The 25,733-nt window shown below is 38.0% G+C and overlaps 1 protein-coding gene across 1 annotated transcript in view; it reads left to right on the forward strand.

Moving 5' to 3' along the window:
* Positions 1-25,733, forward strand: part of LOC108577076 (BAI1-associated protein 3) — a 79,037-nt gene that overhangs the window by 23,913 nt on the left and 29,391 nt on the right. The window contains exon 3 of the mRNA XM_017940174.1: positions 19,977-20,148. Coding sequence (XP_017795663.1) covers positions 19,977-20,148 — 172 coding nt within the window. The remainder of the gene's footprint in view (positions 1-19,976; positions 20,149-25,733) is intronic.

The following is a 25,733-nucleotide window of genomic DNA, read 5'->3' on the forward strand; positions in this document are numbered from 1 at the left end:
GCAAGCCGAGCAAACAAACAAACACGGCTGGTTAATTTGCCAAGGAAACACTTGTGTACACTATAACAACGAACAGACAATTAAATCATCATATTAGCAGAAGGACAGGAATTACACGTACCTTCGCTCGTCTTAACGGCGATAATTCACGAAGGAAGAAACTTCGAGGAAGTTTGTCGTTAAATGTGTGCGCAAAAAAGTGAGGGTGAATCGAGAGAGAGAGAGTTAAGGCTGAGCAATAAGGAAAAGCGGTATCGAAATTTTCCACTCTGTCTCTTCCAAGGAAGTTTCTTTACTTTGAAACGGAGCCGGTTCTCTCGGTATAACTGAATGCTCACACAGCTTAAGGGCCTCGTTTCGCGTTTTCGTAATTAAATTGCGCTGATTAAAAGCTGCATTTTGCAACGGGTCGTTCGTTCCGCTCTCGCTTGATATTGTTGCTGGTCGAAGGAGGCACGGAAACTACAGTTCGCGTGCCCCGGTCGCGCTACTTAATTCAACGTGACGTGATACCGTACAATTTTTTCTTCCACGGTGTGTAATGACGCTTATGACAGACATTATCGTGCAAATTCGCCTGGTCTTTTTTAAACGTCGCTGCAGCGGCAATTTTCTCGCGAGATATCGAGCGAATAAAGGGAAAAGGTGGTGCTTACGTTTAAGATAAGACGCGATGGAAGGGATTAAGCGATATTTTTCTTTCCTTTTCGTTGTTCGAATTTATCGTGAAATGTTGAATGTCAAATTTAATTAGGAAACGAGGATTGAATGGTTTTTCGTCGACAGATGAGTGGAAGGGTTTATTAAATATTGTAGAATAATTTTAAAATAGCGACGAACAATTATTCCAATTATATATCGTTTAACACGATATATAAATTTATGAAATAATTATCGGAAAAATTGTATGGTTTCAGTATGAATTAATCATCCGATAGAAATCAGTATGGTTTCTCTGAACTTTCAGAAAATAAAATGGAACGAGAATGTATTCACTGTTATCTACGTTGAAAGTAAAAAAAATTCTACAGTATAAATTAACAATTTTTAAATTATCGAATCAGCCCTTTTAAGAATTATTTTAGTTTCTTCACGTAAGACAGAAATTTACCAGTTTTTTCTTAATATTCCAAGAAACGTTGAATTTAGGATTCTACATTTTTATTCCAACTATCGTCTGGTTTTCTGGAAAGAATCTAATTTCGCTCCTTTCGGAACTTTTCCATTTTTCATCCTCTGTTACATCTTTTTCCACGGGCGTTTATACGTTCCAAGCAGTTTATCCATTTTCGTACCGTTTCTGACAATTACAATTTTAACAGCTATTTATAAACCGGGCACATAATTCAGCGCTAACGAAGTGCACGTCGTAACCGTGACGAAGAATAGTTCCACGAGAGCGTTACAAATGGAGCAGTGACGAGGCGCGCACTGAGAATTTTCACAGACGACTCCGAGGCCCTGGAAATTTTCACGAGGCAAAGGAAAACCGCTCGTGTGCTCCCGGCTGAAATTTACTTCCTCTCGCCGAGGGGTGAATCTTCTTTCTCGGAATGGCGATGGCAAAAGTGTGTTCGCTCATGACCCCCGGCAAAAATATTCCCGCGAAGTGAAAAATTCTGCTGCCCTCGGTGGAGAATTACACGGTGGAAGCATCAACAATAATTAAATTATTGAGACACTGAAGGACTATATATCATCCTTCTACGGGCAACTCTTTTTTTCTCGCGAAGCACAGTGGCAGAGGAAGGAAATTATTAAAGTTAAAAAGGTCAGTTACGTCGTCTGAAATATTTCTGTCGCTTCGAATTTTCTAATTCTCGTCGTTTGTGGATTTTCTTGAAATGTAGAATGCATGGGAGATAACAGAATATTGTGATAACAGAAGTAAACAGAATTACTGTGAATCGTAAATTGTAAATTTGAGAATTTATCACCTTATCAAGGATAATAATAGTAATTGAATGAGGAGAAGGGCGAGGAAAATTATACTAGCAATTCCTAAGTGATAATTTTGAAATAATTTTAGTAAATAAGCAGCTAAATCAGTTTCTTCATTTACTTAAAGTTAGATCCAAGGGAATCTGTTCCTTCTCCTCTTCACCCATTCAATTGAAATTTCTAATATTAATCGAACAATCCAATTTACAACCCTTCTGCATAATGAAAATGTTCAATGCTCCAGTTTCTGCTTCCCTAATGACAAATTTCTGTAAATAACTCAACAGCTGCTTCCATTTCCCTTCATTCCTAAAAAATCCAAATCCTGATCTCCTCAATCCTCAAAATACCATTAATCCTTAACCCCTTAACGCTCACATTTGTCTCAACTTCATCTACCAAATGAGATCAGTTTAGTCTTTCTTCTAATTATTTTCCAGGTGTATATAAATAAATTTCCCATGATTTGTAATGCTGTAACTTACTTTGCTTTTGCCTTAATAGAAAGGATAACTTAGTATGGAAAGTGAAAGAAACTAATTTGAAAAAAGTGCACTTATTGGACGATTTGGGGTTAAGAGGTTAACCAAAAAGACAACTTCCATATCTACATTGAAATTGAAAAATTACAAATTCTTAAATCCCCAGGATAGAGTCTCTTTTTACAATCTACATTTCCCTCAAACTTTAGAAATTTGCCCACGGAGACCCCTGGAAGAAAAGGCGAACGAACCGATAACCCCATGAAGATCAAGCACGATACGATCCTACGTTTCGCGAGGATGAAAGCCAAAAACGCGGTCTAACGAGCGTTAAACTGCCGAAGGGTTGGCGCAAAGGGGTTTTTCTAAATGTGGAAAGGGTACCGGTATAGGTGGCGCAAGGTCGAAGGGTCGAAAGGTCGCAGTCGTCGAAGGGGCGATCGCTTCTCGTACGTATCCTTTTATCTCGACGTGGACGAACAGCGATATTTCTTTCGGGGCCCTTACCCTTACGCCGTTACCTCCATTAAGTCGACCACAGTCTTGTTTCCATTCCCCGGGAAGTGGCGGACATCGATCAAGCCTGTTCGTACACGGCTAGAGCAAGTCCATTGTGTTCTTCGCGCGTTGTCCCCGCCGCAATTCCTAAGCTGTTAGGTCATTCCCCGCGTTCAATCCCTCCCATTGCCGGACAAAAAGCTTGCGAATTGACTTAAGGTGGCCTCCATTATCGCCTGAACAGATTTTCACGAGTTATCAGAGCGCGAAATAACGCGCTTATGAAGGTACACCGCTAATCGTAAGTATTAGCACGCCTATTGTTAGGATTTAAATTACCGTTTTTCGGCAAAGTTAGGATCGTGCAGAAATACACAGGGCGTTCACGTTATTGTACGGTTTCCAGGGTTTCTCTCGTTAATTGTAGATTTGCGAGGAAAATAGAAGAGGATAATGTTTCGTTGTTTATGTAGATTTAAAAAAAAATAGAGAAGAGGAGAAAGTTTCAATGGTTTTTGCGCAACGACGATACGAAATGCGAAAAGACAGTATTGGAGGCTTTTAAGAAGCAGACTTTTCAGCCGGACTATTGAGTTTCTCGTATCGTCGGATGAAATGTTTCGGAAATATTAAGTTACCAGGTGAGTCTATCGATTTCTCGATGCACACAAAGCAAGAATTTTATTCCTTGCGAGAAGTTCCCTTTCAGAGGCAACGGAGATGAGCCAATGAAAAATTTCATTCTGTGTCCAGGAATTTTCAGAAAATGAAATATTTGCTTGGTATTTTGCTTTTGCAAAGAGCTTCGCGTATTTATCACAATGATATCGAGTCTCCTGTGAGATTTTAAGAGTATCTCTCTTGTGTGCACAGTAGACGGTCGTAATTTAAACAATTCCTTTCTTCACGTCAAGCTTTCTGCCTTGATACGCAAACTAAATAACAATGGGTCGAAGCTATTGAAAATTCAGGTCGAAACTTTCCTTTTGCCTGGAAAAGTACGACTGGTCTCCAACGTTGCGTAAAGTCTGCGAATCCATTTTCATCCTCTTCTTGAGGATTGGAGAGACCAGTCGTAGCTACGCCTGCGCTAAGATTTATATTTTATATTAGTTTGTCCGGAAAGTTCGTTTCGTAATTTAAGAAAAAATTCAAACTGACGTATCTCTGTTTCTAATACGCTAAGATTTATATTTTATATTAGTTTGTCCGGAAAGTTCGTTTCGTAATTTAAGAAAAAATTCAAACCGACGTATCTCTGTTTCTAATTGAGATAGCGACAAATACCAGAAGGTATTTTACTCGTTATTTGAAGATAAGTCCGATGTACCCCTAAAATTACTCCTAAAGCGAACTATATTTTCTGCGGTGGAACGTTGCCACGGGATAGCGACAAAAACCAGAAGGTATTTTACTCGTTATTTGAAGATAAATCCGATGTACCCCTAAAATTACTCCTAAAGCGAAGTATGTCAATTAGAAACAGAGAGACGATGGTTTAAGTTACGAAAGGAACTTTCCGGACAACCTAATATTTTACATTTTATATTTCACATTTTAGTCAACCAGAAAGGCAGCTTCACCCACGCAGAACCAACAAAGTCTCCGTTCGGAGCTCGAGCGGAGCAATTCTCATAAGTCTCGCAAGAACACTGAGCAACTCTCAACTAAACAGAATCGAGTCTATCTCTCCGGAGCATGTAGACCTTGCAACTTATTTAGTTCGAAATACATGCAACAGTATTCCAAGTGAACAACATTTCTTAACGTATTCCACCTTCAAAATTCTCCTGCGCCGTTAATTTGTCGTCGGAGGCGTAAGTAATACACACCCAAGAGTGTTTATCACGCAGACGCGTGACAATTTCACACGTTTATTCAAGGCGATCGACGTAGACGAAAAATAATTTTTCCACGAGAGGTTAACTCGGAGCATCCCGAGAGATTTTAATCGCGGCAGAGGAAACCTATCTTCGAACTTTTCGCAATTTCGACCGTGAGCTCGAACTTCCAATCGAATTTCTTCGCTTTCTGAGGAAACTTTTCTATCAGATAACGACAGCCCGCTCCAATTTACGGAAATAATGTAACGACAATTTCCGGGTTTTAGTTTGAGCATCTTGGTAACACAGAGCAGAAAGATATAACGAAATTCTTTCGTTGTCGTTCAATTTTCCTTGAAGCTGTAATAATAAGCATTGCTAAAAAAATGGAAAATAGTTTTCAAATTTCTCCTTGTTTTCGAATAACATAATTTTCTAAAGAAAATAATAATTTTAGTAATATGATATTAACGATAATCGCATTTCAAATAAAACTGATCGAAAGCAGACGACTTCTTCACTTACAGAATTAATTATCACAAAATTTCTCTAATTTGTACAAACACTTCGATCAGCTTCCTTCTGAAACCGTTCCTCCAACAACGAAATCCCAATCTTACTTAATCCTTTTCCCTTTACAGTGAGTACATTTCAGTCGTATCGAGTTCACCGATAATTAATACCATCGGTCCAACCACGGAGCCGTCTACGAGCAACGGTGAATTCGTATCGTCATCAATGAAGAACGAATCCATTTCCGATTCTCGCTTCATTGGAATCTGGTCGACAAGGGTCGCGAAACGAAAGAGAGGGAGAGGGGGCGGTAAAAATCGGAACATCGCGTTATCAACGTAGTGTATCCTTGTTATTCTTTATCACAGCGATCCGTGGAAGTAACACGATGAAACACGAGCTGAACAGTATTTTTCAACGCGTTTTGTAATAAAAAACAATCGATAAAAGCGGCTTATATCGTCGATTCCCAATTCAAGCCGGTCGTATAGAGATTTTCCGTGTGCTCGTTATTATGCCAGAGGAACAATCGAACTGAAAAATAGAAAAAAGAGAAGAATAATGAAAATAAAATGTGGAATGTAGATGTTTTCCTCTCTATTTTCTGCCACCTTTTTGCACGGACAACAAACGCGCGTTCGCGCGAAAAACGAGCGCGACACTTGTTGACACTTCCATCAGCTGTGAACAAAAGTATGAATGAGACTCGAGGTGATTTTTCGAGGGAAATCCACCGCCGCGTTAATTAACTGCTGTGGCAATTAGCGGCGAATCAGGTTAGCATCTTTAACGGCTCGTAAGCGAGCAAGATTGAGAGCTGCTTTCAGAGGCTGCCAGCGAAATATTCACCGCCCTGTTGAAAGATAGTTGAGTTAGCTCGGGTTCTTGATGAGAGTTCATTGATGGTCCTAGCTTGCCTATTAGGCAGGGTAAGTGGTCTCGAATTTTGTTATTTGTGGTTCAGTTGATTGTACTATGTCGTAGCTGTAACGTTCGAAGGATTATTTAATAGAATTTTCTTTTATTCTCAATTTAGTTTCATATGAAGCAACATTTTTTTTAGAATACCATGATTTAATCACAGGATGTTAACCCCTTAACGCACAGTTTTTTTGAAAAAAACCGGCCAAAAAAAATCAATTTTTTTAATGTAAAAAAAACAAACTTTAGAACATCGACATCCTCAAAGGTTTCCATTTGTTATCACTCCTGATTCAACTTTTCTTTTAGTGGACAATTTCGATATACTGCGCTTTTGTTCCATGGAAAAAGGCTATATTTTATTTTCGAATAAATAAGTATTATAGCTTACAATCCTATGTAAATGATAAATATCAATAACACGATTCTTTTTCTTAGCTTTCACATTGTTATTTTCAATTCTCGAATATATTCGAGTGTGAAAAATTATAGCAGCATCAAATACAACGCCGCTCGAATTATCTCGAGTGTGCACAGTTTGGCCTGTTTAGCGCGCTCGAATTAACTCGAGCGTGCAAGTTAAGGGGTTAAAGAAAGGCCAATTTTGGCATACGGCCTCCTGGGTTCAAAAATGTTAGATTTGATTTAAATTTGAAAAATTAAAGAGGAAGTTGATATTTCCAAAGAAAAGCATTTCTGTATTTAACAAAATAATATTTTAACTTGTGATTTATCGATGCATTAAATCCCTTGTATTTTATGATAAAATTCGATTTTTAATTCACAACGTGACACCGTCAATTCCTTTAACATCCTTCACTGCCAAAATCAAATGTCAAAGTAGACAAGAAAGATAATCTAATTATCACTAATCAACCCTAACGCACGATCGATGAAATGATGATAAATATAGACAGTGTTATTAACAGCCTGTGATCGATATTAACGAAAAAATTCATCGATGAAATTTTCAAATATTTCAAATTCCAAAAATTTCATTTAACACTATTATCGATCATGTATGTCGGTCTCTGAACGAACCACCGATTAAGGAAGCGATCGTTCACAGTGCACGCAAATTGACACGTTCGTCGAAGTTGTTCTCCATCGTAGCTTTATTCGTTCGATAAATTACACGCTCGAAGGGCTCGAAGGAGCGGCGAGGGAAAGAATAGCGTCGCTTTCAATTTCGATACCAAGCTGAAACGCTTTGACGAGAGCGGTGCGGTACATACATGGAACTTGCTTGAACATTGGATCGGATTAAAAGGAAGTGACGACGCACTTCAAAGGGACCGGAGGAATCCGCTAGGTTACCCCTATCGTTTTCTTATTAAAAGGACGAACGAGACCTTGGGTATATTGAGAAAAAGACGAGAGAAAGGGTTAACAAAGACGCAATTATCGTTTGCTCGCGCGCAACTACTGATGCAAAGCCTATGAATAGGTAACGAGGAACCGGTGAACCCCTCGTTAATTTCGCGTTCTCTTTTGAGGAGATTGTTGCAATTAAACGGCGATGAATGTTCTCGCTGCTTTGGAAAATTGGTAATGGAGATGCTGTTTTAAAGTGGAATCGTTCCGTAAAGTACAAACATCTCCTCGTTAAAGGGATCGTTGTTTGGAACTGAAGCTGTGTATCTTTTTAGATATCTTCGTTGGTATTGTACAGGTACTATTATGCAAGCTTCGAATTATATTTGAAAGATTAAAACTGCCACTATTTCGTATCCGAAATTTATGTATTTGAAGAAAAATTGATGAAATTTACTTTTGAAAAAATTGGATTTTGAAAGGACAAAATTGGAGATATAAATTCTTAAAATTTTCTTATAAAAGAAATTTCTCTTTTGCATGAAAATTGTATAAATGAATAATATACTTCAATGCTAGCTATATCTAAACGAAAATATATCTACAATATTACTTAACAAAATTATGCCAAAAAATTCCTTTCTCCTTTGTTCCTTTCATTTTGTAATAATCACAAGCAAAGAATTAGCGTCAATACCTCTACCAGACGTTAAATCCTGTTCCTTATCGTCCATCAAATGCACCGTTAACATTAAAGTACCTAACTGTAATTCGACAAACAATAATCTTCACTGGAGACAACAGAGAAGCTTTCAGAAACGATCAGGTGAACGTTGTCCAATCTAGATAGGAATCGTTCAATTTCCAGAGGCCAGTAATTGGTTAACAGAAGGACTCCGAAGGACTACATTTCATCGAGTTGCCTTACGGTCCATTACCCTTTGCGTTTATCCGCGTAGCCTAGGGGATGAAGCGTAATATCGCGAGCAGATGGAGGGAAGCAACAGGGTGGTCGAGCCCGCGAATTCCACGCCTTGATCTCAACCCTCTCGTCAGCAGAAATTCACGCTCTCATCCGCAGCAACCCTCGCGTCAGAGCCAGCAAAAAATTCATATTGTTCCTGTGGTTGCGGCTGTTTACGATGATCGATTATGTCCGTTCCACCACCTTCGTCTGTTACCTTTGTTCATCTATGTATGTACAGGGTGTGTCCGGAGGAAATTACGTTGATGTAAATGGAAATTTTAGCGTGATAAGTTTTTGAGGAATAAGGTTTCTGAATGTTGGAAAATTTGGAGATTCGAGAATTGGGGAAATCGAAAATTAGGAAATTTGGAATACTGAAAGTTCCAGAATTTGTGACATCGAAAATATGGAAATTTGGAAAATTGAAAATTCGGGAATTTGAGACGTCGAGAATTTGTAAATTTGAAAGACTGAGAATTCGAGACATCGGAAATTTGCAAATTTGAGAAATTGAAAATTCGAGAATTTCTAAATTTGAAAGATTGAATATTCGCAAATTTGAGACTTTGGAAATTTGGAAAATTGAAAATTCCAGAATTTGAGACATTGCGAATTTCTAAATTTGAGAGGTTAAATACCCAAGAATTTGTAAATTTGAAAGATTGAAAATTCGGGAATTTGAGAAAATAAAAATTTGAAAATTCGAGAATTGAAGTAATCGGAAATTTTTAATTTGGAAAAATTGAAAAGTGAAGAATTTGCGAAATCGTAAATTTGAAAATACACAATTTCAGCAATTTGAAAATTAAAATTTCATAGAATTTCTTAACTTCCTTTCCTTCCTCTGTACCTGTTCCCAGAAAGGATCCTTACAACAGTTCATTTCCTTACAACGAAGACACCATCGAAACACAATACGACGTTCTGATTGTGCGTTTGATTCGTCCTGCGGTCGAACAACTGTCGCTAATTGGACCACTGCTCCATCACCTGCAAATCGACTTTGACGCAGTCTTTGCTCCATCCGTCCGATGAAAAGCGACGACAATCCCTTCCATTGCGATATCGAATGAAAACTAAATTGAAAATGTAATTACTCCTATCCTTCGGCTTACTCTCGTTCTAATCTACGTCTCGGCAAAAATTCACAATACAACCAATCAGACCTTTCCTCCCAATCGATACCGATATTAAATAAAAATCCAATTCTTATACTTTACAGAAAAACAACCCGATATTTCCCCGATAGAAACCAAGAATCTGCCTCTATTGAAACATTTCCTCTGCCATCTGTAGAATCTACTCTTCCATTGTGTACCTTTATTCTTCTTTCTCCACCTTTCCTCCTTTTTTAACCACTATCGATTGTCGTAAACCGGAAACGGAGACCGATGGAAGCGAGTTTTCTTTCTGAAGCAAATCTTATCAGACAAAAAGAGGTGGAAAAACCGAGATAGGGGACAATATACGATACCCAACATCCTTCCTGACTTTAAGAACCTACGAACCAGATACGGGAACGTTGGCCATCAGTTTTACGATCACGGCCACCGAAAGTATAAACGACAGTGAAAATTCACCTCGTAAATTTTCACGAACACTCGCGACACTCTCGCGGTATTCAAATTTCGCGTGCGTTCCGCGAAACCGAGGTACTTTCATCGAGTTGACTTTAACTAGGAAATAGAACGAGACATGTTTCAAATCTCTGTACTCATCGCCAGATTTAATTAAAATATCCCGCGTTTAATGGAGCGTTCGTATGCGTGATTTATCATGATTTCGCGTGTACCGAGGTAAGAACGGTGGATAGTGGGAAATTGATGCGCGGATAAATGTGAGAATTCGAAGTGGGAAGAAATAACCATGAAGATTTGTAACTTGTGAGTGTATAAATTTAATTGTGACGGAAAGTATAGGAAAATAGAATGGATTTTAATTAACTGCTACTTACTTAGAATTATTAATTTATTAGAAAGGCGTGTTTTATGAATACAACAGGCGACGTCGAGGAAAGAAAGAAAAACGCGGTATATTGAACACTTTTTAAAAAGAAAAGTACGAAAATAGCAATAATAAAGGAATAAATTAATAATTCCTAGTAAAAGTAATATTTAAATGACGTTAAATAATGTGAATACTTTGTTCGTTTCTTTATCTCTTTGCGGAAATAAATTATAGCACGCGTTTCTTTAATGAGTTTAACAAGCACGCTACTTAACGTCACTATAAAATCGAAAAAAGTAAAGAGTTGCAGAAAAAGCGGGAAGAGCAAGTGTTTCCCACAAAGGAAGAGCAAAACGCAATAACAGCAAGCTACGTGTGGACACAAAATTGAATTCTTTCAAACGAGTACGACGTACTTAAAAAAAAAAATATAAAAACCAATTCTCATACACTCTGTCACTACACAAATATCGCCAAAAATTGCAAACCACCCTCGCAAAGCGAAAAAACCAACACGATACAGTGTCAACCATAAACAGTGAAATCCCCCCAAAAAATCGCGAACGAGAAACTTCGATCCAAAAGAAAATTACAAAAGCGCCAAGCCGAAAAACGAAGTGGGACTACAAAAGGATTACCGTGCACTTCGTGTTTTTCATACGGTTAAAAACTTTTTCAATATAAACCCCCGGTTCTTGGCGCGAAAACGAAAAAGAAAAAGAACAGTGTAGGAAAAATGAACGGAATAATAGGAAAGGAGCGAAATGAAAAATGTAAAGACCAGGCGGAAAATTCATAGAGAAGGAACTATATGTATACATATGTATATACACTGTGCGAAATGTCGAATAGAGAGACGACGGATCAAAGTGTCATAGAGTCTACGCACGAGATTCATACCGGTGGAAGATCGTGCCTTTGCGTGAAGACCTTCGCGTTTCTAAGTCACATATCATTTGTATCTCGACGCCTCGATATTCTCCCTTTGAACTTTACCGATACGTCTTCCACCCCCGGCGAGCTGTCCTCGTTTCGCCTCGTGTGCCGCAGCAACAGATGCTGTGAAACGTCAAAGAAGCTCGTGAAAGTAGATACAGACACGGAAAGGGGAGCGACGATGCTCGAGGAAGGGGTTGGAAGGGAAATGGCGGCCTCTAAGCCTCCCCGGTAAGCGTTTCCCGCATTGAAATTCCATTTTCGAAGGGAAGGGAGAACTCTTTGTACCACGGCCCCGGGGAATAAATTAGATAAACCGGGGCTGGAACGAAGGCAATGCCAGATTTATTCTTGTACGAGCGAATCGTAACGAAATCTCGGGCCCCGCAGTTCAGGCCGGGCCGAAATTGCCACGAGAAATGCGCCCTAGAGAGAATTACGCTGCTCTTTTTTTTAAGGTTGCGCTCTTAGAGACGGGTTCCACGGGTTCTTTTGAAGGTGATCTAATCGTGGGATTGGTTGATTGTTCGTGGTAAACGATAGAGTTAAGGGTGGGTGGAAAGGGGGACGAAGGAAATCGTTTCTCGAGGAGTAATTTGCTGTTTATGATTTATTGTGATTTATTGAAATTTAGAGAAATTTTTCGTGATGTCCTTCGAATTGTAATTTATTGAAATTTAGATGAATAGGAAATTTTTAATAGTGCTCTTTACTGTGAAATTAATTAACAGTTTGACAGCGTTCGTTGATATAGATTTACCAGTGAAAAAAATCACTTTTTGAGGGAAAGATATGTTACTCCCTCTGTAATTTGTTGTTTAAAATAATTTATTCTGATTTATTGAAATTTAGACGAACGGACAATTTTTCATATTTTTCGCTGTGAATTTATAATTTGACAACATTCCTCGTTATTTACTGTATTAGAATTTTATCAGATTTTCGAATAAAAGTATTTCTCAAAGGTCTATGCTTATTATTCACAAAAGACAATAGAAAATTTCATAAACTACTTTCTACTATCACATCTAACCCTAATTGCACAAAATCGCCCTTAACAGCGCTACTATTCTAATCCAATTCAATTCTTCCACGACATTGAACGTGTTAGAGCCTTAAAGAGACTTAATTCATCTCGTCGAACACCCGATCGCCTTTCCACAAAACCATTTCTATCGTAACCGGCGTACTTGTCACGGACTTGAACGCAGCACGCGTGGGAATCAAGCTTAAAGGGGAGAATCGTCAGATTTACCAGCGTTCCGTCACGGTCGTTTATTAATATCACACTGGCCGGAATACACGATGGGCCCTGCCGCCGCTTTGTATAAATTAGCGCACCAGGCCGTACTTAACGAGGTGAACGTGGTGTATTACTGAAGTACGATATCGAGAGAGAGTACTCGACTCGTTTAACGAGGCCGTTGTTTCTTTTACTCTCCTTTACTCTCTTTCACGCCGCCTCGTCTCCCGGGTACGCCCGATATCACTACTGCCTGTTGTTTCACCAGTTTCTCTCTTTTATTTTCATCCCTTCCCCTGTAATCTCGATTGTTCCACGGCTGGATTTTTCTATTTCTCCGACCCTGCAGGCGTTTCACTTAGTCCCAGCTCGTTATGTCGTTTGCCGAGACGGTTTGCCCTTCTTCTTCTCCTTGCCTTTTCAGTTATTCGATTCGCGGTACACCGCGGCGAATGAAAGTCCTTCAAGGGAGAGAAGATTGCGCATTTCTCTGACGTACCGCTGCCTTTTTCCTTTCCGGCGAATTTTCCTCGGTGACGAATGAAAGTTCGGTCATTTCTGTCGCTGGGAGTACTTTTGATCCGAGACGAGGTATCTGGAGCTTGATTTTTCGTTCGTTTAAAGCTTGCATTTGTAGGAACCGACAGAAAAATTATTGAGGGACCCAACACGGGAATCGAACCCGGGACCTTCGGCTTAGCAAGCCGAGGCTTTGCGCGCTACGCCAACCACTCCCTCTGTATTCCCGCGTGCCGGTTTCCTAATTTTTTTGGGTATGGAGACCCCGATACTACACTCGGCCATCCTGAACTGACATTCGCCCTCGAATGTCCTCAGTGCAACACAACTCAACTTTTGGGAGACGTGCAACCCTCTCACATGTTTTCATCTCACAACGCCTGGCTTCGTGCAGCCGTAGGTGCCTCCATCTCGGTTGAGCCACCATTTGTAGGAACCGACGACGAAAAAATATTGAGGGACCAAACACAGAAATCGAACCCGGGACCTTCGGTTTAGCAAGCCGAGGCTTTGCGCGCTACGCCAACCACTCCCTCTGTATTCCCGCGTGCCGGTTTCCTAATTTTTTTGGGTATGGAGGCCCCGATACTACACATTTTAGTATTTCCGAACTTAGGTTTGTCTGATGAACTTTTGTGAAATTTTGAAAATTTGCAATCTTCGTTTTTTGTTTGCATTTTTATTTTCTGAAGTCAATGAAGTTTCATTGATCGATCATTGAAATTTCATCGATGGATGAAAATAAAGTTGACGAGGTGAGATAAATTTGACGTGTTATTTTTGCAATTGTAAATTCAACAGAATTGAAATTTCAATGTTAACTTTATCAGATTCCACTGGATTAACCTAGAATTAAGAGATCGAACGGTATAGTGAATTTTGATGTGTTCAAATGAAACTTCTCTGGATACACCGTGCTTCAAAGTATTTCATCGAAGCTGGTTAGTATACGACGCTGTATATTGAAGTTTGATAGACTCTGAAGAAGTCTACTGAACAGAGGTAGCATATAAGCAATTTTGGTAAATCCTGTTAAAGTTCGGCTAACTCCGGATAACCTCTCTAAGCTGCAACAAATTGGAAGGTTCGGTCCATTAGGTCATCTGGTAAGTAGGTAAGCCTTGTTACACAGGAAGACGTTGTCTAGAATTTCAGCCAACTTTTTCAAACTAAAATGATCGATAGACTTTGTCGTATTCAATAGATCCTTTACCAGCAGCAACTTTTTGAATAAAATTTAAATTAGTCATAGTTACGGGTATAACATAAATTCGCCTTTGCTTAAGTTTGATAGGATTTCATACTGTTTCGTTAGATTTTACTCTAACTTGTCTACTCGAATCTGTCAGAATAATTTAATGGGATTTCGTACTAAAATTCTGACAAATTTCGAACTTGTTAGGAAATCCAGCGATCTCTGTCGAATTTGAGAAAGCTAATTTCAACTGTGTCTTGTGTATATTCTTATTTTTTATGGTAGTATTGTTATTGTGATTCAAGGTTATTGTTCGATACGTTATAACAACTATGGTATTTTAAAAAATTTTTATACATTCTGTTTAATTTTGTTCCTTCGATGTATCTTATCTTTTGTTAATGCATCGTGTATTTTCTGGCTTATCTATCTCCTCCCTTCAAACGAATGTTTACACACATGTAAAACTCGTGTTTTTCTTCCATTTAAAAGGCACTATTCACGCCCATAAATACCTATTTTCCCTCTGTATCCACAGTTTTATCTGATTCTGTGGAATCGGGTCAAGATCGATTTCGTAACGCGAGAAACCGTCAGGTGTTGCTTTCTATCTCTCCCTTCATTTGTTACGTGTCTCTGTATTATTGTCAAAGCGCAATGGGACACCATTGTAGCAGCAACGAAACCTCTAAGAATACACCAAACCCACACTTCAATAACACACTTGTCCAAGTCAAGCACGTCTTTGATTCGTTTCACGAAAATTAATCTTGCAGCTGAAATCGGGCCAATTACCATTTTCACACGTTCGATATTAAATGTTTCAAAATCGAACGTGTATCAAATCCTTCGTCAAAATGAATTTTTCTCTCGTTGCTCTATATTTGAAAGATTTTAAGGGATAATTTTTTTTTTTCTAGGAAGATTGATTAAATTCTTGAATAATAATTGGAAGATTTTCCGAGGGCTGACTGTGTTGATTTTGGAAAGTGTGAAAGTTTCACTTAAATTGGTCTAAGCTGGCGTTAAGAGTAGTTAAGTTCTGTTTAATAGGCTTTTAATCCTAACACCTCTCACACAGAACTCTCGATTACGCGCTTGAACGTTGCTAACCGCGACGCGAAACGCGATAAATTCAAATCGGGCTGCGATAAATCGCGGCCAAGGAACCATAAATCCACCTCAATGCTGTGGCGCTACGTCAACGCTCAGCGCTGTGTGTTTCTTGAGTAACGTATTGCTACGTCGATTGTTGTCAAGTGACTAGGTATTTTAAGGTGTCGCTGAGTCGATAAAGTGAGTCGTTAAAGAAATATTCAGGACCTGTGACGTCGTCACCTTGCAGGAAAGGAAAAGAGAAGATGTCAAAGTGATACAAGATTTGAAAATGCACGATTACGGCAATATTTGAAATTTTATCAAAATTCATGTTAAATTCACAATATTAAGAATTTAATGACTCTCATAATCCAAAAACAAAAATTTAAAAATCACCATTGAAAAATATTAATTCCTCTTTTCTATTCTCATATTTGATATTTCGTGAAAAATCGCATTAAACTCATTCACAGTGACAAAATTTTAATAATTCTCATAATTCATAAATATCAATTTTAAAATCACCATTTGAAAATGCACAATTTTTGTATTAATTACAGCAATATTTGCAATTTTATCAAAATTCATATTAAATTCACAGTAGCAAGAATTTATCGACTCTCATAATCCAGAAAGGTAAATCTTGAAATTACCATTGAAAAATATCAACTCCTTTTCTATTTCCTTATTTGGCATATCGCAAGAAGTAATATTAAATTCATTCCCAGCGACGAAATTTTAATAATTCCCACAATTCACAAACACAAATTTAAAAAACACCATTGTAAAGTATGAATTCCACTTTTCTCTTTGAAATGTTCGCAGAAACTCGGAGCTAAAGAAAAGTATCCCGAACTTTCCTAAAATTCATTTCACGTCAGCGCTAATCTAGAACGCGCCGCATATATACATCCACACGCAATTTGGGTACATTATTCGGCCTTTTAATTCGACAAAACAAAGCAACAATTCTATCCAGAGGCAGGGAAATATTTGAACACGTTAAAATTCAAGATTTTCCTTTTTCGAACAATAACCAATCGCAAGATCTGCGGAAATACAAATATACAAAATATTATTCCAACAATCTCTTTCGCCTGAATTTCGATCGATAAAATTGAAATTAGTTTAAAACGAGCGCCTTTCTTTCCTCCGGAGAGTTGCTGCGACCTCTCCAACGGAGCGACGCGAACCGAACAATATTTCCAGACACGGTCGGAGGGAATAACGGTCCCATTTCGATTAATCGGCGTCGCGGCCCACGAAAGAAGCGTCTCTCGTACCGGCCATGCCCAAGTGGAACGTTCCTTCGGGACTCTGAGCGTGGCGTCGCTTCTTTCGGATTTAAATTAGATCCGGGACGACCGATGGATCCTTCAGACGCGTCAAAGACACGCTCACTTAGCGTATTTTCATCTGCATATTTTTCATCTTGCTAGTTTCCACGCTCCTTTTCGTATCCCTTTGTCCTGTGTCTCCGGCGTCGCTCAAAAGGGGCGTTTTATTGTTCCTAAGAAAGCAATTCTTTCTGCAGTTGCCGAGATTACCGCGTCCGATAACCTTCGTGTGGAAACTAGGGGAGAGTTTTGCTGTGTAAAGATTGACAAGTGTGAAAATGGTGTTGGGATTTTTGAAATGTTTCTTTGAGAAGATCTGTACGATGATTGTCATAAATTTGTGGATAGAACGTAAAGTATTGCCAAATAGGGGTAGAAATTAAATCGGTAGCTTTTCTTTAACACTTGTATATTTACTTTTTTTAAGTTAAACGCAATTTTAACGTTCAAAATAATCTACATTATTTGGCATTTTAGTTTCTTATAATAATCTTCTGATATCGATAAGGTAAGAAGATTTTTCTACACCAGAAAAACTCTTGCACAATATACATACACTACCGGCCGCTTTAGAATCACTGTGCATAGCAAGTTATACAAAAATTTGCAGAAAAAAATTGCAACGTTAAGAATTTTTTATCATTCGAATCAATCGATTTAAGGTAAATTGCTATTCATCTCCACAATATCAATTTGAAATCTATAAGAAATTAGCAGCAGATTCAGTATTGATGAAAGTTGAAAGGTGATCCCAAACTTTTGGCCCGTAGTGTATATGAAATAGGTATTAAAAATTATTCATCTTTGAAATTTGAATTTCTGAGAAGTCATTTCTATTGGAAAATTAAGTATAAAAATTCTGCAATAAATTTACTTACTCCAATATTCACCGTAAATTAATTTCCCAATGAAGGACATTTTTCAATAATTTTCTAAAAAATTCGTCACGACTAAAGACTAAGTATAAAAATTCTGCAATAAATTTACTTACTCCAATATTCACCGTAAATTAATTTCCCAATGAAGGACATTTTTCAATAATTTTCTAAAAAATTCGTCACGACTAAAGACTAAGTATAAAAATTCTGCAATAAATTTACTTACTCCAATATTCACCGTAAATTAATTTCCGAATGAAGGACATTTTTCAATAATTTTCCAAAAAATTCGTCACAACTAAGCAGCATAATGCGCACGATACGAACGCGAACGCGCATAAATTCGGAAGATCGGGCACACTGCGGAAGCGTGCTTTAAATTCAGCGTTAATGGAACACGAAAATTAACGCCACACCTGTTGACTTTACGAGTGACTCTGCTATTAGCTCGAAGTATGTAAACCATTCTAACTAGCCGTATCCCGATAGTTACGCCGTTACATCCGACATCGCGGCTACATCGGGAATAAAAATTCGATATCATTTCAAGAGACATCGGTGTTGTTTCAAAGACCCTCTAACGTTTTCATTTCATTCAATAAACTTCCTATCTACCATGCTGCGCGCTTTTCATCGGAATATCTGCTGTAAAAGTGATCACTGCGAATTGGCGAAAAATGACTTCCTTCGATGTGACTCGTAAAGCATAGTTAAACTAAATTTGTGTGTTGTGTGCGCGTAGCTCAAAAGCAACATGGTTGTGCAAACTTTGAAGAAACGTGAAAGAGTTTCAATGCTTTATTAATTTCTTTACAGACGAATCTTGCAAAGTTGAATAGAACTTTTCGATCATTTATGCTTTGTGTCGTTTAACCCTTTTACTCGCGTTATTCGGTCACTTTGTATCGGTATACTTTGAACGAGATATTTTAGAAATATTTCTGTTTCCATCGTTGTACTTGCACTTTAATTTAATTTAATATTTTTATTTTTTAATTTGTATTTTTAGTATCGGAAAAGAAGTGATTTGAAGGCATTAGAGTGAGGATCTACTGGAATAATAATCTGAGAGGTAGAAATCAACTGAAGATGTTTGATATTATACTTGAAAATATATTTGAAGAAAAAATTTAAGATATAAGTTGCATAGTATCACTATGACCTGCTATATTTAACCATAAATTACGAATAAAGATTAGATTTCGTTTAATTTGCAATCCCAGCAATAAAAGTTACGCTATATTTAATTAAAGCTCCCAAACATTTAACGAAGAACAAAATAGTTTAAATTAAAAGCACACCGAAAGAGACAACTTCGACAGGAGTAGTCATTGGAAGTTAGGTAATTGTCGTTAATTACGTATAAACACGCGGACATGCGTGCGTCAGTATCGTCGATAGTGGTAAATCGAGTGTACACTTACGATTTCGAAGCGTGCACTGTCGCCAAAAGGCGTAGGATCGAGGGGAAGTCCAATTTCATTGGCGAAATTTCTCCCGGAAACGGTGGATGCTTTTTAAAAGGCAATTTCCAAACTGCAGCGAAACGTGTTTCGTTGTGTCGTTTCCCGCTCGCAGAAGTGCCGTACATTAATTAAAAAGGAGCGGAGGGGTGGCGGGGCGAGAAAGGAACAGAAGGGAAAAAAACTGTGGAACACCTCGACTGATCGATATTGCTGCAACGACGCAAAACTCAGCGCACACGCAAGTGCGAGGAAAAAACGAGCGGAAATACGTGTATGCGCGCGCGATAATTAGACGGCGAGCAGCTCGCCTTGAACAATTGCCGCGATTACTGTCGATTGTTCCTTTCTTGTCGCTAAATCATCGACACGTAACCTTTTCACTATTGTACGAGGATTATCGCGCCTCGAATTTTCCTGCTTTAACTCGATTTAGCAGGAAAAGTTCGAATTTATTTCCCAAACAAACTGTTCCCTCTTTTCACTATTCATTTTCAATTTAATTAATTCGCGAATGTTTTTAATGTTATTTAGAGGAGAAAATTGTGATTTTATAAATATGCATGAAAAGTTTGATGAAAATTTGATAAAAATTGTAGTATTAAAATATGGAAAGTATTTTGGGGAGAATGCCTAAATTATTAAAACACCGCTAAATTTGACGAAAGAGATATTATTATTTAGCGATTATTTTATTAATAAAAATTCGAATTTTCTGTCAAATTTTTCCTTTTTTTCTCAAATTCTGAGAGTTAAATAACTGAAAATTACCCTTGGATCAGCGATAAATTGATATTGTGATCTGGACAGCGATTTTGATCAGATCACCCTGTATACGCGAGAGTGCAGGGGAAACGAACGAGCAACAAGTGACGAGAATAAAACGTAGTTGATCTTCCAGGATTCAAGACACAGACGGCTCCTTCTTTGAAAGTTTCACCGCGTTATCTTGGAAGCAGCAAAATCGAAGGCTTGTGGTTCTTCAGGAAGTGGAGGCAAGGGCGAAGGAACCACCACCTCCGTCCAGAGACACCAGTTTGACGACAACGTCTTATCGTTTCACCAAAAAGGAGGTAAATACTCATCTCCCGTAGAAAACAATCGTTTCTGACGTTACTGTACCTCATTGCGAACATGTAACGAAATTTCAATTACAGCAATTAACCAGCAAACAAAAATTATTCATTTCAAAGTCAAATTTATCTAATTCGATTGTGCACAAAATTCATCCTGAACAAATTGTAAATACTTTACTTAATTAAAAAAAAATCACTCGAATGATTTTTTAAAAATGTTGAAAAGCTCTGAGCTCGTTCGTGATGACTTAAAATTCATCCAATTCTTGTTAAGGGAATTTAGTATCAACCTGAATTTCATATTACACAACCTAATTCATATGTAAAATCGACAAAATCCAAGTTGCGATAAATATGTTTGAAAAACGAAATAAATATTCGTCTCTCTAATATTTTTCACTTCGAATATCGCGCTGAATTTATCGAGTTTCCTCTGTAACGCAAATACTCCGTTAAAACTACACGGAAAAGTGTTGAATATAAAATAGGTGCTTTAAGGAAAGGATAATTCTAGCTCGCACTCTGAGTGTAGGCTGTGTTCATGTTGCCCGTCATTCTGAAAGTTCATTACACGAAACGTAACGAGTGTAAGTTCCCCGTTTTCAGCATCAGCATAACACGCGCTTGCTCTTCTGCCCCGGTAAATGCAAAAGCTTGTAACCATCCGCTATCATTTAACGCGAGATAGAGTTGTTAACTAGTTTCAGTTGACGTAATGCGAGCAGCTCCGCGTCGAATTTAATCGCGCGCACACTTTAAACAATACACTTTTACGGCCTGAAGTTCATTATGCGACTACGAAAAATGAAAACGTGGGTCGGAATATTAATTTTAAGAGAGAAATATTTCCACGCCGATCCGTTGAACGGTGAAAAATCATCGACGCTTTTTCGGTATTATCGATATTAATGCGGAAAGAAAATTTACATTTAAACGATATTTCGGTATTTTTGCAACATGACGAAGTTGATGTTTCGCGTTATTTGAAGAATTATTAACAGAGTATATTGTGCTGATTTTGTTCGACTAAAGAATTCTTAATTGGCGCAATTCATTCTTTGTCGCATTCCCAATTAGAAATACCAAAAGGTATGAATATTAGAAAACAGAATATAATACGAAATATCAGATTTTTCGTGGAGGAATGAGAATTGTTTTGTAAAATTTAAATAAATTAATTTCCCTTAGATTCTTTAACAGTAACTTGCCAGGAATTGTGTGAACTTTATGTTAACACGAAAAAATTCAGAACTCAGCACTCAAGTAATCACCGAATCGATCAATTTCTGAATGATTTAAAATCTCATACGACTTTTAATAGATTATCAATTTGTGAATAAAGAGAAATCTGAAATTTCTCTATTTCGCTATTAAATTTGAATTTCAATTCAATTTTATTTAATATTTAAAATTCTACAATTTTCTTTTCTCATAATTTATTGAATTTATCAATTTCTTTACAATTAGAAATCTAATTTAGTTTTGCAACTTCACACACTCACCAAGGTGTACGTAATTTAACGAACTATTCCGAATAACGAAGAGCACTGTACCGAATCGAGTTCAGACGGCTGTTAATAGAAGAGAACGGCTGTCTCGCGGTTCGACTTGCTGCGTGGAATTGTTCATTAATAACATCAACGCGAGACCAGCCGCGAATACGGTTTCTTTGTTCGTACACTGCCGCGCATTTTATCATCTATCATAACGCATGTACGCTATTCGCGGATCGCATGTGACCTGGTAGTTACATTTCTCTTGAAATATTATGCGTGCAGGTCAATCGAAATGACGGACAACCGCTTTAACGATACAGTCACTTCGCCATTTGTTTATCCCGCCAGCGATCCGCAATTTCCTGATTGCACTTCTCGCCAAGGCTCGATTTTTCATAAGTTATCACTGGCGAACACGTCGATGTGAAAGTTTTAACGTCCATTGAAATACCTCTTGCGCTAATTTTCATTCCTCCTTTATCAGATTTTTCAATAAGTACGTTGCTATCGTTAAATCTTAAAATACAGGTTTCTATCTTTCAGGAATTCAATTCTATTTTCCAATTTTAATTCTGTTTTTCGATCAAATTTTCCAATAAGTACGTTGCTGTCGTTAGACTTGTGTCTTTCAGAAATGTAATCGTATTTCAGTGTCTGAGTTTATGTCACATTTCCACCTTCGTATGTCAAATTTTTTCCATTCACGAAAGATGCTCGATTGTTATTCGATTTTGATAGTAATTGCAGTAAGATTATTGTTCGTGCGGAAAATTTCAATTTTATCGTTCTTTTTGTAATCTGTTTTGTTATTTATCCAAAATCGTTAAATTAAGATGATAATGTACACGTTTAGGTGTAGCATGTAATACTGATACGACAGGTATAGTAATTCCCTTGATATTCCTCGGTGGTCTGAGATGTCATACTTGAGACGATCTTGCCTTTCACGCAGTGGACAATGCTGATGTGCAGCCAGATTATGGGATTCTGCATGGACGTTCTCTGGATCACCGTGTGCGTCAAATTCAAACTCAAATACAACTTCGTGACACGATATACTACTTGGTGATATTAGACCCTCTCTAACTAATAGTTCTCCGTAGACAGACGTGTAAATGTTTCGTTAAAATTGGACAAACTTGATAGGAAATTTACCTCAATACTAATAAAACATAAGTAACACACATGATCTTTAAAATATGATCCTTCGTTAAGTGATCTTGGAAGTGGAAATTTGTTAATTGCGGACAATTTTCATGGGAAGAAATTATTTTTCATAAAATTTTTAATTTAGGAGTATTCGCGAATGTAAACTTTCTATTTAAAAAGTCGAGCTTGCTCAAGTTTGAAATTCCGAATTCAAAGCTTTCGCAACCTCGAGCTCTAAAACTCGCAATCAGTTCTTTTCACGTGAGAAAATGTGTGGAGTTGAAAAATTCCAAAAGCGAACTTTTGAAGTCAAAGCTTTCCGCTGCAAAAAAAAAAAACTTCGAAATCAAAGCTTTCAACATCTGGAGTGTTCAATCTCTCGTTAACCTTACACTTTCAGTGTTTGAATTATTTCTTTTCTCCACCTCTGTAAAGTTTTGAAGCTTTAAAGCTTCGCAGGTTCTAGAATGAAAAGCAACTTGAGCATTGAGCACTCATAGTTGTACGACCATTGAGTAGTTTTCAGAACTGAACTTCGCAGAACACTTTCCAAGCTTTCAATATTAACCCTTTACCTTATTATTCTTTCACTAATTGCACGTGTTAAAATTTCATATTCTCTGCTTTAATATCCTCTGGTATTAATTAAAAAATGGAGTTGAAATATTGCGTCCAATTTATTCCTGACAATTCTCGTTTCAAAAATTAGAAAAAATTACAGTGTACTAAAAGTATTTTTTTTTTCAATTTGTTAGGGATTGGGCTTATGACATGGACGCCTGTTTACGCTATTTTTGAATGCGCCCCTTTTTTTCTTCGCGTTAATTAATTTTTCTTTCAAATTGCCCACGAAGCCCAGGAAGCGTTTTATGGCCGCAGAAAAATAAATTTTCTGCGGGCCAGATACCTTCCCGGTGCCCACTCGTGAACATTCAATAGACATTGACATGTCATAAAACCTCTCGCGTCTCCCTGACCGCCCAAAGCTCCTTGGGCCTCACTCCCCCGTCATCGCGACACACCACCACCCTGCCAACTTGGAAATTCCAGGGTGGTCGGCATGCTCGCTGGCCAGGGAGGACCGTCCAAGAGGGTAGACCCGTCCTCATTGGCGGAAACCACCACCTTGTACCCGTACACCCATTTATAAATAAGCGCACCAACGCGGCAAAAAGACTGATCAGAAAGGGAAAATAGACAAGTAGCACGTAACGAACACACACCACATAAAATTGTCACTCTTCAACATAAAGCCTTTGTCTTACAACATATTGAAGTACGTGCAAACTCTAAATCACCACGACTTCACAACAACAACCAACCCACACCATTTTCGAGCATACTGAATGTTCGAAGCGCACGACGCAACACAATTCGTTGCATATCATTGAAGCCTTTGTCTTACAACATATTGAAGTACGTGCAAACTCTAAGTCACCACGACTTCACAACAACAACCAACCCACACCAAGAACCACCGACAATCCTGCGCCACCATTTTCGAGCATACTGAATGTTCGAAGCGCACGACGCAACACAATTCGTTGCATATCATTTTCGCCACGAATGTAACTTAATATTTCACAAAACCAGAAATTTAATATCAAAAAGGAACAATTTTCTTCGTTATCATTAAAATGCTATTTCGTTTTTCCTTTTCCTCAAATATACGTACACGAATTCATAATTTAGTCCGTTCATTCTCGAATGTTAGAACAAATCCACGACGTCCTTTCTTTTCAAAATAGAACAAATTTCAAGTGATATCGCATACCGTAAAATAATCGAAGAAAGAATTCAGCTCGATTGATCGTCCACGCTTGATTCCTCGTCGATCTGATTCGATAGAAGAAATTCCCGTGAAGTAAAACGATCGGCGGCATCATTTATCCGGAAGGAAATGAGTAACAAGAAGCGCGCCGCTGAAAGAATAATGGTGTTCGCGTTTCATCGAGTGGCTTAGGAGGAATTCTTTCAAATGGTCGCACAGCCTTCGTCTCGGCTTACTCCGTGCCAGACGCGACACCGATTTCTCTTTTTTCCACTTCGTTAGGAAACGGAAACGCGATCGTTTTCCGCTTATTATTTCCACTGAAATCGCGTTACGCGCTCCTTTCCGTCCAACGACCGATACGCCGGAACAACGAAGCCAATTACACGAAAAAAAGGCAGCTTGGTATTGGAACGAGACGTTTCAGTGAACGTAAATTGTTCAATCGCTATGTGAATCTATATTTTCAGGAACAACGAAGATTCTTAATACGATGTACCGATAGAATTTTTTCGAGATTGAATTAATTTCGAGAGATTAACTGTCTCCATATTTTTTGGAGACTTTGTTCACGACAAAAACGGAGAAATTAGTTATCAGAGATAAACGATCGCTGTTTATCTCGCTATAAAAATTGATTTTCTTGGGTGTAAAAGTTGTGAGATAGTAGTGTAATTAATTTCAGCTGTTTTGCCGTATTTTAATTGATGTTAGAAGTGAGATGTATCAAGTTCGTCTCGTCTTAGTGTAAATACAGTACTTTATGAATAACAAATCTGTGAAACAGCTTGTTATTCTCATCTGGATCCGTCTTACCTTTGAAATTCGCGATCTCGCTTGCACAGTGTCCTTAAAACAGGAAGTCTTATTGTGCAAATCAGCTGTCAGTGGAATTGTGCTTAATAAACCTCAGGCACCAGATTCCTTTGCATCGCAAACAGAATTCGTGAGAATCTCACTCACGCTCTCAGTGGTACTTGTTCTGCAGGATGTCCAGCGAGGAGTTCAACAAACTTCGGTCACCTGCTGGACATTTTGAACCAAAAATATGTGACTATGAATCCATTTCGCTTCGTTAGTCGATTATATCGAAAATAATATATTAAATTATTTCTTATACTTAATTCTACTTTTGATTTACAAATTATTTAATTTACAGACGATGT

The sequence above is a fragment of the Habropoda laboriosa genome, unplaced genomic scaffold (genome assembly GCF_001263275.1).
Source record: "Habropoda laboriosa isolate 0110345459 unplaced genomic scaffold, ASM126327v1 scaffold486, whole genome shotgun sequence".
In the NCBI taxonomy this organism is placed as follows: Eukaryota; Metazoa; Arthropoda; class Insecta; order Hymenoptera; family Apidae; genus Habropoda; species Habropoda laboriosa.